This window comes from Felis catus, chromosome B4, assembly GCF_018350175.1.
Source record: "Felis catus isolate Fca126 chromosome B4, F.catus_Fca126_mat1.0, whole genome shotgun sequence".
NCBI classification, from domain to species: Eukaryota; Metazoa; Chordata; class Mammalia; order Carnivora; family Felidae; genus Felis; species Felis catus.
Genome location: NC_058374.1, coordinates 75781334 through 75793408, shown reverse-complemented (window position 1 = coordinate 75793408; position 12075 = coordinate 75781334). Strand labels below are relative to the sequence as shown.

Sequence of the window (12075 nt, the reverse complement as noted above, 5' to 3'; positions counted from 1 at the left end):
TTTAGGTGATCCTTGGCCCCTGGAAGGGGGAGCCCTAGGAGGTGGGTAGAGGACAGTGCAGGCCTTAGCCCCAGAGCCCTCAGACAAATAATTTGGGCCTGGATGGCACAGGATTTGATGAGGGGCACACTGGGTAGGCTGCCTTCTCAAAATACCATCCATCCCCTGTCTATAGTGAGCACTGGGGATTTCACTCTTAAAAATCTGTCCCTTTGGGTCTGGGAAGTGTTTTTAAACATCCTTTAGAACAGGGAAAATAATCCTGGGTCGGGCACCAATGAAGGTAAAGCTCAGACAGAACAAGATCCAGGCATGCTCCAGAGGTGCTGAGCTTGACAAGGGTAAGAGACCTAAAGATAAACTCTGGGGTGCTCTCATTTTTGCCCAAGATCAGCTTTGCTCCAAACCCTGATCCCCAGAAGGCCTTCTTTAGGCCATCTTGGTTCCTGAATGATCAGTGGGCAGTTTGAGCTGTGCATACCCCATGGTCCTGTCTAGCGAGGGGCAGGGCCCAGAGGCAGTCATTAGCTCATCACAACCTTGGGTTGCCCTCCAGCCTGCTGATCCAAAGTCCCAGGCCCAGTCTTCCAGTCTGAACTTTAACCAGGTGACACACAGCATGTCGGCATTAGTAAGTGTCAACCTAGAACTGGACCTGTGCCTGATTCATCCAGGAAGCTGAACCCAGGCGGCGGAACAAACACCCTTAAGCAGCTCCTGCCTGGCATGGGGTGAGAGGTTATCTGGCCCAACAGACAGAGACTTTGTTTGCTTTAGTCTCCTCCTCTTTCTCATCCCCACTTGCCAGGCTCCCTCATTCCTTTCTCTCTGTCCATCTCTGGGTCAGGAACTGTGTGGTTTTTTTCCAGATGATGCAAGAAGACCTATCTATCTATCTATCTATCTATCTATCTATCTATTTGAAGGTGATTCTAGACTTGGGCATTGAAAGGGGTACAGCAGGAGCTGATAAAGAAGTATAGCAGGAGCCTCTGGGAGAGGAAGCCAGAAGTGGTTTGGACGGGGATTAGATGGAACAAAGAGGTCAGAGATCTGGGGGGCCACCGTCCCACCCCCTACCCCGGGTGCCACCTGTCTATAGTTGGGGCAGATCCTGCTTTTCTCTTGGGACAATGCCAGCCTGACCTCATTTTCTGCCTTCATGGCCAGTTTGCTTTTGACACTAATTGATGGACACTCAAGACCATTAATTTTGCTTCACGTCCCCTCCCCCTTCCTAATACAAATGCAAACAGCGTGGGAATCCCCTTGCAGAGGAAGCAACGGTGCAGCTTTAAGGGAAAGGGAAGGGAAGAAGAGGGCACTGACTCAGATTTCCCCACCATTGGCTGCTGGAGGGGATCCCACCTCAGGGATTGGCCTTGACAGAGCCCGCCTCCTCTTGCGATTGGCCCAGCCTGAGAGATATAAGGTGGCTGTGCCGGCCTCGTTTCCATTCGGAGGGAGGCGAGGAAGCCGGCCGAGTTTTTGTGCTGAGAGGCCCCCTGGCGCAACCCTCTCCTCTCTGAATCGGAGTCCAAGTCCCGCGGAGGCTACGGTCATGAAGGAGAGACGGCCCCCCCAGCCAGTCGTGGCCAGATGTAAGCTGGTTCTGGTGGGGGATGTGCAGTGCGGGAAGACAGCGATGTTACAGGTGTTAGCGAAGGACTGCTATCCCGAGGTGAGCTGCCCGCCTGCTGGCCAGCGTTTCTCCTTGCCCGCCTGTCTTCCCCGCGGCCAGGCTCCCTCCCACCTGCCCGGGGGAGCTAGCCGCCCGCCGCTTACGCCACCCCAGCCTGCCCCATCCTCAGGCGCCCGGCCGGAGGACCGCGCTGCCTTAGCTTCCCCTGAGACCTGTTCCACTTCTGCCGCCGCGCTGGCTGGCCCCTCCTCACCTCTTCACCCACAGGCCCCGATCAGATGCCTTCCTACCTCCCTTCGACCTGGAGTCGGCTCGCTCGGGAGAGGGAACTGGAGGCATTTCAGAGTCTGGGGTTTCTCCTTGACGTAATACCTGCCGGTCTCCTCATCCCATCCTCAAAGGTTCTGCGAGCCTGTCCGCAGGCGGGCTTCGGCTGCCCTGCTGGTCCTAGGGGCTTGTGGGAGAAGATACAGAGCTCGAATTGGCTTGTGTCTCTAAAATTGGGAGACAGACAAGTCTGGAGCTGTGAGAAATCTGTGTGTCTGCCTCCCTGACCATGTGGGATATGGGGGGCTTGTCCCTGGCTGGAAGTCATTCAGCTTTCTTTCTTCCATGGAGCAAAGTGCCTGTGCTTCTACGCTCCTCTCCTTCCTGTCCCATGTGGTCCCTCTTGCCCCAGGTATCCCCCCTCCCTGCCCCTTATCCCCTGCCACTTTAGTGTCTCACTAGGGTGAGTGGCTTCTTGTGTAGCCAGCACTGATCAGAGGCTTATGAGGGTAGGGGCACCCAGGGTGTGACTGGTTCCTCTCTTTTCACAGACATATGTGCCCACCGTGTTTGAGAATTACACAGCCTGCTTGGAGACAGAGGAACAGAGGGTGGAGCTCAGTCTCTGGGACACCTCAGGTAAGGCTGCCAACCCTAAATGCCCCCTTCCCACCTCCACTGGTCTGCTACAGCTGCTCTCTTAGGAAATTGTTTCCCTCTTTGGTGGGGAGAAGGAGTATGTATGATACTGGCCAGGAAACTGACAGAAGGGGACCTGAAGATTGCTTGGTTGGCTGGTCCAGGGGTGCAGAGTGGATGAGCCCCAGAAGCCACTTCTCTGGGTCTAGCTCCTTCCTTCAGAGGGCCGGGATGGTGAGATGAATGAACCTTGAGGCTGGAGGCAGTGGTGGTTGAGGCCGGGAGATAAGCCTGCTTTGGGGGAATATTGCTCCTGACTCGGTTTTCTCTCCTGCATTCCATCTTGGGTCACTGCTGTCCGCCTGCCGCAGCTCCGTTCCACTTGTCATACTGCTGCGGCTCAGGGATGAAGCGATGCATCATCGATGTTTTGGAGGGTGGGGGAGATGGCTTTAATATGGGGCACAGTCAGGTTGTAGATAGTGGCAGGGAGGAGAGGTGGCTGTGACAGTCCCCCCCCCCCCGCCCCCGCCCCCATACTGGGCTGAGGTAGAAGATGCCCGGTCTTTCTGGAATATAGAAAACAATATTTTTCCAGCCTCCCAACCCTAACCCCTCAGTGCTAGGCTGTCCTTTGCTTTGATTCTGATCCCTGCTCATTATCTCCTTTACCCCAATTCTTTTTTAATAGACTGGGCTCAGAGTCCTAATTAAGGACTAAAAGCCAGGAATAACAGAAAGAAAATAAAATCCACTCTCTAAAAATGGATATTCAGGCTGAGTTTAAAGAGGAACTGTGTAAGCCACTAGGGCTTTCCTGTTACATATAATAAATATGCCATCCTACTCCTCAAAGAGCTGTTGTTCCCATGATCCAGTTTTGAGGTCTGAAAAGATTGGGGCTAGGGGATGGGTAAACAGAAAATGAGATCTCCTCATGCCTCCCCCCCCCCTCCCCAAAACAGAGCAAGACAAAAATTCCTCCACCTGGTCTGCTTTCCTCCGTTGCAGCACCAGGGGTTGGGAGGCAGGTTGTCGTGGACTGTGCTATGCTGGCTGGATCCGACTAGAATGCAGCTTGGCTACGTGATATATGGGATTTCGTCTGCTGTCCCCTGTCCACCTCTCAGTCTTCACAGAAGCTCACTGCGGCTCGTCTCTTTTTTACTACCACTGCCCCCAAATGCCCCCCCCCCCCCCGGTGGAATGCAGCTCTTGAATCCCAGTCCGGATAATGGAAAGTCAGCAAAGTGGTGTCAGTTCCCTGTGTCGCATGCCCACCCTCCAGTTTCAGAAAGGATGCAGGCCATCAGTCATCCTCAAACTCCTTTTTTCAAATTAGGTGCCCACAAAGAAGGAGGAAGCGGTAGGGGTGTGTGGGATGGGCCCTCCCAACCGAGGGTCCAGGGTCCAGGGTCGAACCTGTTCCCATTACTCACTTGCTGGTTTTAGGGGAGGGGGGTTGCCTGGAGCCAGAATGGAGGCCTCCTCCCCTCCCCTCCCCCTTCCCCACTGCTGCAGCGCTCCCTTTGCTCAGTCCTGCGGTGCTAAGACCCCACCTCAGACCGGGGATGGGGGCAGATTGCTGAAGGGCCACAGTTATTGCAACTCCTCTTTACTCTTTTTTTTCTTTTTAAACGACCAACCCCCTACCCCAGCTTGGATTCCCCCCAGTTTCCATGGCGATTGTGGTGCAGGGAGAGGGGCTGCTTGCTATTCTGAGCACGGATTGTCTGAGTTCCAAATCTGCTACTGTTCCTTCCCCAGGGTGGAGGGGGGCAGGCTGAGCCCCTAGCATTCTCCCATACTGGACCATCTGGGTCTGCATTGCCTGCTGCCCTCCCAGTGAAGGACCCTTCCTCGAGCCTCGAAATCCCTAGCCTTTGGTGCTACTATCTTTGAAACTGCCTCCCTGAGATCTTGGGGGATAGGGGCTGCCGCTTTTCACAGGGAGGAGTAGGGCACTGAATTCGTGATATTCTTCCTCTCCTGCCAGCCTCCTAGAGTTCTGACCCCATGGCAAAGAAGCAGGGCAGCCAGTTATGTAACAGGCAGGTTTGTTTTTCCTTTGGGGAGACCCTGGAGCAGAAGCAAGGAGCAGACGTAGGGCAGCAGGCAGACTCTAAAAAAGAGACCTTACACAAGCCCTGGTCTCTGCAGGGGTGGGAGTATCCTCCTCTGGGATTCAGAAAAATGGTAGACCTTAAATTAAGCGCCCTGTAGGAGACCCAAATTCTATTCTACCCACCCCTCCTCCCTTTTATTTCCCCCTTTCCCCTTTTCAGGGCTAAGGAAATGATTTTTTTTTGTACTGCTTTCTGGTAGGTGGTCAGGTCCCAAGCTTCCAGGCTGTAGCATGTTCCCCTGGGAGATGGGTGGGGCCAACTAACCTAAGGGCCAAGAATGGTATTCCCGGGTCTCTCTGGGCCTAGGCCTGTAGGGAAGGGGAAATGTCACCATCAGCTCTTTCTCCTCCATACCAGGATCTCCCTACTATGACAACGTCCGTCCACTCTGCTATAGCGACTCAGATGCAGTATTACTGTGCTTTGATATCAGCCGACCGGAGACAGTGGATAGTGCACTCAAGAAGGTAAGTCTGGATAACTGTGCAATCTCTAACTCAGCTTGGGAACAAGAAAGAATCTTGGGGACCTCGTTGTCCAATCCCCTCTTCTGGAGCAGGAAGAAACTGAGGCCAGGGAAGGAAGGGATTTTCCCGAAACCATAACCATTTGCTACAGCTCTGGGACTGGAACCCAGATCTCTCCCCACTCTGCCTCCTGGCTTTGCCATATCCTATACTGCTCTGCCAAGGGCCCAGCAAGGGAGGTTGGTATTAAAGACTCAGGAGGTGAAGGACTGAGAGTCAGAACCTTTCAGTGATAGGGTTTGAGGGTTGGAGGTGGGGTCTTTTGGAGGCAGCGTCTGTAGACCTTGATCCCAGGCCCAGTGGGACTGGGCAAGGCAGGCAGGTGTGAGCAGAAATGCTGGTAGGAAACACCTGGTTTGGGTGGCAGAGTCTGCCCATACCGAAGCGTCTCAGAATACCCTGTGGGACTACTTCCCAGGATACTTTGGGATTATTTCCTTTCCTTGGGAAGAGACTGGTTGGTTTCCTCCCGATCCCTCCCGGCTTTCTGGTCTCGTGAAGCTCTTTGACTGGGTTGAGGGGCCAGATCCAGGTCCCAGGTGCTTGGCAGAAAGTGGGAGGAGATTCTGCCCCTGTGAACCGGGCTGTTGAATGAGGGGACAGGCTCTCGGGTCAGCACTCCTGTGGCCTCACAGGAAGATGATGTAATTAGTGCATTGGTGATGCTGTGACTCAGGGAGGGCTGGGCTGCCGATAAGCTGGATGGTGTGTGTGATGTTGCCAACTGGGTTTCTGCAGGTTAGCCACTGACTCTTCCTTCCTCCTTCCCTCTTCCCTTCTTACATGGCTCTTCAGTGGAGGACAGAAATCCTGGACTATTGTCCTAGCACCCGCGTTTTGCTTATTGGCTGCAAGACAGACCTGCGAACAGACCTGAGCACACTGATGGAGCTGTCCCACCAGAAACAGGCACCTATCTCCTACGAGCAGGTGTGTGTGTGTGTGTGTGTGTGTGTGTGTGTGTGTGTGTGTCTATGCGCACGCATGTGCGTGCGTGTGTGCACACACGCATGTGGTAAAGGTGGGGTGGAGAAAGCTATAGGCGAAGGACTTGAAATACGGCCCTTGCTCAAACTCTCCCTACGGCAAGGGAGATTGGTATCCTGGGGGGCCATCTGTAATCAGCAAATCAGTCACCTAAATAGAGGTGGCAGGTAACTACTTACCCCGGTTTATGCTATAGGTTGGCAGATGAGTCATTCCTGTGTGTGCTAGTATTTCTCAGATTTTTTTTTTGTTGACCATCTACATTAGAATCACTAGAGGTGCCTGTTAGAATTCCTGACTCCATACCTATACAGTCACTCAGGGAGAAAGATACAGAAACTGTGTTTGGGGAGCACCTGCCTGGCTCAGTCAGTGGAGCATTCGACTCTTTTTTTTTTTTTAATTTTTTATTTTTTATTTATTTTTTATTTAATTTTTAATTCAAAGCAGGCGCCAGGCTCCAAGCTGTCAGCACAGAGCCCGACACGGGGCTCGAACTCACAAACTGCGAGATCATGACCTGAGCTGAAGTCGGCCGCTTAACTGACTGAGCCACCCAGGCACCCCAGCACACGACTCTTGATCTCAAGGTTGTGGGTTCAAGTCCCACGTTGGGTGTAGAGATTACTTAAAAAAAAATCTTAAAAAAGAAGAAATTGCGTTTTTAATGATATTCCTGGATATTTTCTTTTCTAAGTTTATTTTATTTGAGAGAGAGAGAGAGAGGAGGGTAGGGACAGAGGGAGAGAGAGAGAGAGAGAGAGAGAGAGAGAGAGAGAATCGCAAGCAGGCTCTGCACAGAGCCCGAAACAGGGCTTGATCTCACGACCCATGAAGTCATGACCTGAGCAAAGATCAAGAGTCGGAGACTTAACTGACTGAGCCGCCCAGTCGCCCCTGGATAATTTCTTTTGCACATGGGAGCACAGGACCATTTCTTTCAAACCAGTGGTTCACATTAGAATCATCTGGGGAGCTCTTAAAAATATCAATGCCGGGGCGCCTGGGTGGCTCAGTCGGTTAAGCGGCCGACTTCGGCTCAGGTCATGATTTTGCAGTCCGTGAGTTCGAGCCCTGCGTCGGGCTCTGTGCTGACAGCTCAGAGCCTGGAGCCTGTTTCAGATTCTGTGTCTCCCTCTCTCTGACCCTCCCCCGTTCATGTTCTGTCTCTCCCTGTCTCAAAAATAAATAAAATGTTAAAAAATATACATATATTTAAAAAAATATATCAATGCCTAGGCGCTACGTCAAGATTTACTTGGTCCGGTATCCATATGGTTTTAAAAGTGTTACAGGTACCTGTGGAAAATAATCAGCAGAGGGTGGTGATGGGAGACTGGCTGTTGGGTCCCATCCGGAGTAGCCCTGGGGAGTACCACTAAGCACAGAAGGCAGGGTTGCAGAGCCATTTTGGACGATTGCATTCATGACCTCACCCCCTCTGCAGGGCTGTGCAATAGCCAAGCAGCTGGGTGCAGAAATCTACCTGGAAGGCTCGGCTTTTACCTCAGAAAAGAGTATCCACAGCATCTTCCGGACAGCGTCCACGGTGTGTCTGAACAAGCCCAGCCCAGTGCCCCCCAAGAGCCCTGTCCGAAGCCTCTCCAAGCGACTGCTTCACCTCCCCAGTCGTTCCGAACTCATCTCTTCTACCTTCAAGAAGGAAAAGGCCAAAAGCTGTTCCATTATGTGAAGTGGGGGTTGGAGAGGGGAGGCAACCTCCCACTTCCTCCCTTGGGTTGCAGAGGCACGGGGAGAGGGAGGACGGGACAATTTAGGACACTGGACACGAGTTTTTCAGACAGCCACGGTGAGGGCTTGGAAGGAGACAGGAATGGGACGAGGAAAGAGCCAGGCCCGGCTTGAGGACCTGACACTGAGAAAGAACCATCACACCCCAAGCCAGGCACTAGGTTGTGGTGGGGGCGGCTGCCCCAGTGTCCCCCGCTCCAGAGGAAGGAAAGGTGTGGGGGTGTGGGGGGCATGCTGGCCTCATGAGCTTGGGGGCCTATAGGAGCCTCACCTTCAGCATCATGCCTCTTCCACAGCGCTTCCATGCGGGCCAGGGGATGGGAGGGGTCCCTGAGCCCTTCCCGTCCCCTCTGAGGAGGCCGCAGAGGAGTGGAGCGGGGAAGCCAAGAGGCAGCTCCCTTGGGAGCTGAGCCCAGGTGCTTCATGACTGAAATGAGAAGGGCAGGAGCTGGTCAGAGCCAATGAGAAGGAAACCTCATCTTTGCATAGCCCATGCCTCATGGAGAGGTGACATCATACATTCATATGCTTCTCACCTAAGTCCCCAGGGTCCAAGGGAGAAGCCCCAGACCCCCTTCTCTTGCAGTGTGGGGGTGGTGGTGCTGCAGGGGGCAGGGCTGGGTGGGGGTCACCAGACTTTTTCTGCCCTTAGGGCAGTACAGCTGGCATTTGTTTTATAGACTCTTGTCTTTGGAATTGGGGGGAGGGGGGAGTGTTTCAATCTGTTATATGTTCTGTGTTTAAAGAAGAAAACCTATTTATTAATGAAAAATATAACACATATAAAGAAGCTGGCTCCGTTTTCTTTGTTTCTTTCTCTGTTCCCCTTTGTTTGGTCTTTGATACCGAGGAAGGAGCTATCCTGCGGCCCTTTCTGTGGGTTGCAGAGTGACTGGCTCTGCTGTTCCCTGGCATTTCCAACAAGGATCTCCCTTTCCCCCAAAGCCCTACCTGACCCAAACCTTACCCAAGTCCAATAAGCTTATGAAGATCTCCTTAGCCCTAGGGCAGGGTTTCTCCACCTTGGAACTAACGACACTTTTTTTTTTTTTTAATGTTTATTTTGAGAGAGAGAGAGAGCGAGCAGGGAGGTGCAGAGAGAGGGAGAGAGAATTCCAATCTCCATGCCATTAGTGCAGAGCCTGATGCAGGGCTCGAACCCACAAACCGTGAGTTCATGACCTGAGCTGAAACCAAGAGTCAGACATTTAACTGACTGAGCCACCCAGGCACCCTAGAACTAATGACATTTAAATTTTTTTTTAACATTTATTCATTTTTGAGAGACAGGACATGAGTGGGGGAGGGGGAGAGAGAGAGAGAGAGAGAGAGACAGAATTAAAACAGGCTCCAGGCTCTGAGCGGTCAGCACAGGGCCTGATGCAGGGCTCGAACACCCGAATCGTGAGATCATGACCTGAGCTGAAGTCAGATGCTCAACTGACAGCCACCCAGGCACCCTGGAACTAATGACATTTTAGACTAGATAATACTTTGATGCTGGGGCCTGTCTCATGCATCGAAGGATGTTTAGCAGCATCCCTGGCCTCCACCTGCTAGAAGGCAGTAGGACCTTGCCCTCCCCCACCTCCCACCCCACCCTCCCCCACTTAGTTTTTACAACCAAAAGTGTCTCCAGATATTGCTAAGTGGCCCTTGAGGCAAAATCACTCCTGGTTGAGAACCATTGCCCTAGAAAGGCTAGAGAACAAAGACAAGGTTTGGTGAAATCATCAGTAGAGGATCCAAGCTGCTGAAATTCCAACCCCTGCAGAAGGTGGGACAGACTGAAGCCCAGGTTGAGGGGAGGTTCCTGGGGTTGTGGTCTCCTAGTTCAAGGAGAGGTAATGTCTTCTGCTTTCTTCACCTCCCGGTTCCATTTGCCTGTCGATGACGGCTCAGGAGCCTTAACATCCCTCTCAGACATGTTTTTCCAAGTTTCATAGTGTGCTGGAAATAAAAAGTATGTATTGAGCACTTACTATGTACTCAGGACTGTACTGAGAACTTACCTGCTTTATCACATTTAACCTCATAAATGATAATAGCTAACATTTGTTAAATGTTTACTATGGGTCAGGGGAACTTATGAGCTCTTTCTTTTTTTTTTTTTAATTTTTTTTAATGTTTATTTATTTTTGAAGGGTGGGGGAGGGGCAGAGAGTGGGAGACACAGAAACCGAAGCAGGCTCCAGGCTCTGAGCCAAAGTCAGTCGCTTAACTGACTGAGCCACCCAGGCGCCCACTTATGAGTTCTTTCTATGTTACTTATTCCTGTGACAACCCTATGGGATATATCTACCTCATTTTACAGACAAGGAAACTGAGTTCAGAGAAGTTAGTTAACGTGCCCAAGGTCACACAGCTAGAAAGCAATAGAATCTGGAAACAAATCCAGGTAGCCAGACTCCAGAACATGCACTTTTTTTTTTTAACTGCTATCCTATCCTGTGAGGCAAGAAATATCATGATCCCTATTTTGTAAATGAGGAAATAGAAAAGTCAGAGTGTTATATAACTTGCACAAGACCATACGGCTAGTACGTAATGGAGTCAGTATTCAAACTGGGTCTCAATGTCAACTATAATCCCATGGGCTCCTTATTGCTAGCCATGTTGTACCTAAATAGGAGACTCTACCTGTGGTCCTTACTACAACGTAGTCCCTCTGTCTCTATCTCCAAAGATACATGTTTGTGAAAGAACTAGCAAGGCAGGACAAAGCATATGAGCATCCTTTAAGTGAATGTCTTTTTTTTTTTAATGTTTATTTATTTATTTTGAGAGAGAGAGAGAGAGGGAGAGAGAGAATCCCAAGCAGGTTTTGCGCTGTCAATACAGAGTCCAACGTGGGGCTCGATCTTATGAACTGTGAGATCACGACCTGTGACGAAATGAAGACTCCAGACACTTAACCAACTGAGCCACCCAGGCACCCCTAAGTGCAATGTCTTACATGTGTCATGAGAAAGTTGTGCACAAGCACTAGGGGAACTCTGGCACTATGAACTTGAACAAACTTCATCATCTTTCTGGGTCTCAATTTACTCGTCTTTAAAGAAGAGCAGTAGCCTAGAAATTAGGGGAAGACCATGGATTCTGAAGTTAAATGAACCTGGAGTTGAATGCTGGCTTCATTCTTTTAACTGTGTTGCCATTGAAGGCATAATTAATCAGTAAAATGATGGTAATACCCGCCTCATACTGTTATGAGAAATAAGTAAAATAAGTAATATAAGTTAAGTGACCAGCACAGAGTTGGGCACTCTATTGAGTATTCTCAGTAAACACTAGTAGCTGCTGCTCTTAAAGTCTACACCTTTGGTCTGTTAGTTTAAGTTCCATTCTGTGAGTGGAGAGCCCTCCGGTGTTCACTTCATGCATTACATCTACTAGATCTCAGACCTCCTTTCCCTTCCGATCTTTCTTTAGGGTAAAAGTGGTTAAGTGCAAGGCTGCAGAGTTCTAAGAGCAGAAACGCTTTTCTTCCAGGGTTACTTTGGGCCATTGTGGGTGATGTTCAGGGTTTTAGAATTGTTTGAGTCTATCCTGAGGCTCTGTTTGAAGAGAACTGAACATACATTCAGAGGGAAAAGCCAGACCTACAGCCACGTGGTACTGAAACCAAAAGGCTGATGATGGGAAAGTGGGGAGGAAGAGGACATTAGACACTGATACCTATCTAAACCGTCTTCTATAGAAGTGGCAAGGTTTGGGGTTTCTTTTGGGGGTGGGGGAAAAGTGGGGCTGGTGAATTAAGAACCACAAGAGCAAAGAGAAACGAAGTAAACATACAATTTGGGGTAAAGAAAACTGTGGATCTGAGTCAGGGCGGGGGTGGGGGCGCTAGGTGGAAGAAAGAAGCAAAATATGAAGCTAGTCCCGCTGGCCAGATTCTAAAGGGCAAGAAAAGGAGGAAGCCAGGGTCCTATTAAGAATGTTGAGAAAACAGATGCCACAGCCCAGGCAATACTATCCTTCCGGGAGGGCTCTGTAATCCAAGTATGGACTCATTTTGAGTTGCCACAACTGGGTATTGTGCTGCCCGGACAAGGTTGCTAAAATGTCCTTCTAAATACCGGATAGTCCCACACAATGAATTGTCCTACCCTCAATCTGAAATACTAGGCTACTC

At 50.8% G+C, this 12075-nt stretch overlaps 1 protein-coding gene across 1 annotated transcript; it reads left to right on the top strand.

The window, feature by feature from the left end:
- The first annotated feature begins 1440 nt into the window (after positions 1-1440).
- RND1 (Rho family GTPase 1) lies at positions 1441-8555 on the top strand. Its single transcript, XM_003988627.5, has 5 exons — positions 1441-1681; positions 2461-2548; positions 5032-5141; positions 5997-6131; positions 7636-8555. The coding sequence occupies exons 1-5, from the start codon at positions 1562-1564 to the stop codon at positions 7879-7881; spliced, it is 699 nt and encodes a 232-aa protein (XP_003988676.1). The 5' UTR covers positions 1441-1561; the 3' UTR covers positions 7882-8555.
- The last annotated feature ends 3520 nt before the right edge of the window (positions 8556-12075 follow it).

Coding starts and splice junctions, on each gene's coding strand:
- RND1 (XM_003988627.5), top strand. CDS start 1,562: ATGAAGGAGAGACGGCCCCCCCAGCCAGTCGTGGCCAGATGTAAGCTG. Junction 1,682..2,460: donor CGAAGGACTGCTATCCCGAG/GTGAGCTGCCCG, acceptor CTCTTTTCACAG/ACATATGTGCCCACCGTGTT. Junction 5,142..5,996: donor TGGATAGTGCACTCAAGAAG/GTAAGTCTGGAT, acceptor ATGGCTCTTCAG/TGGAGGACAGAAATCCTGGA.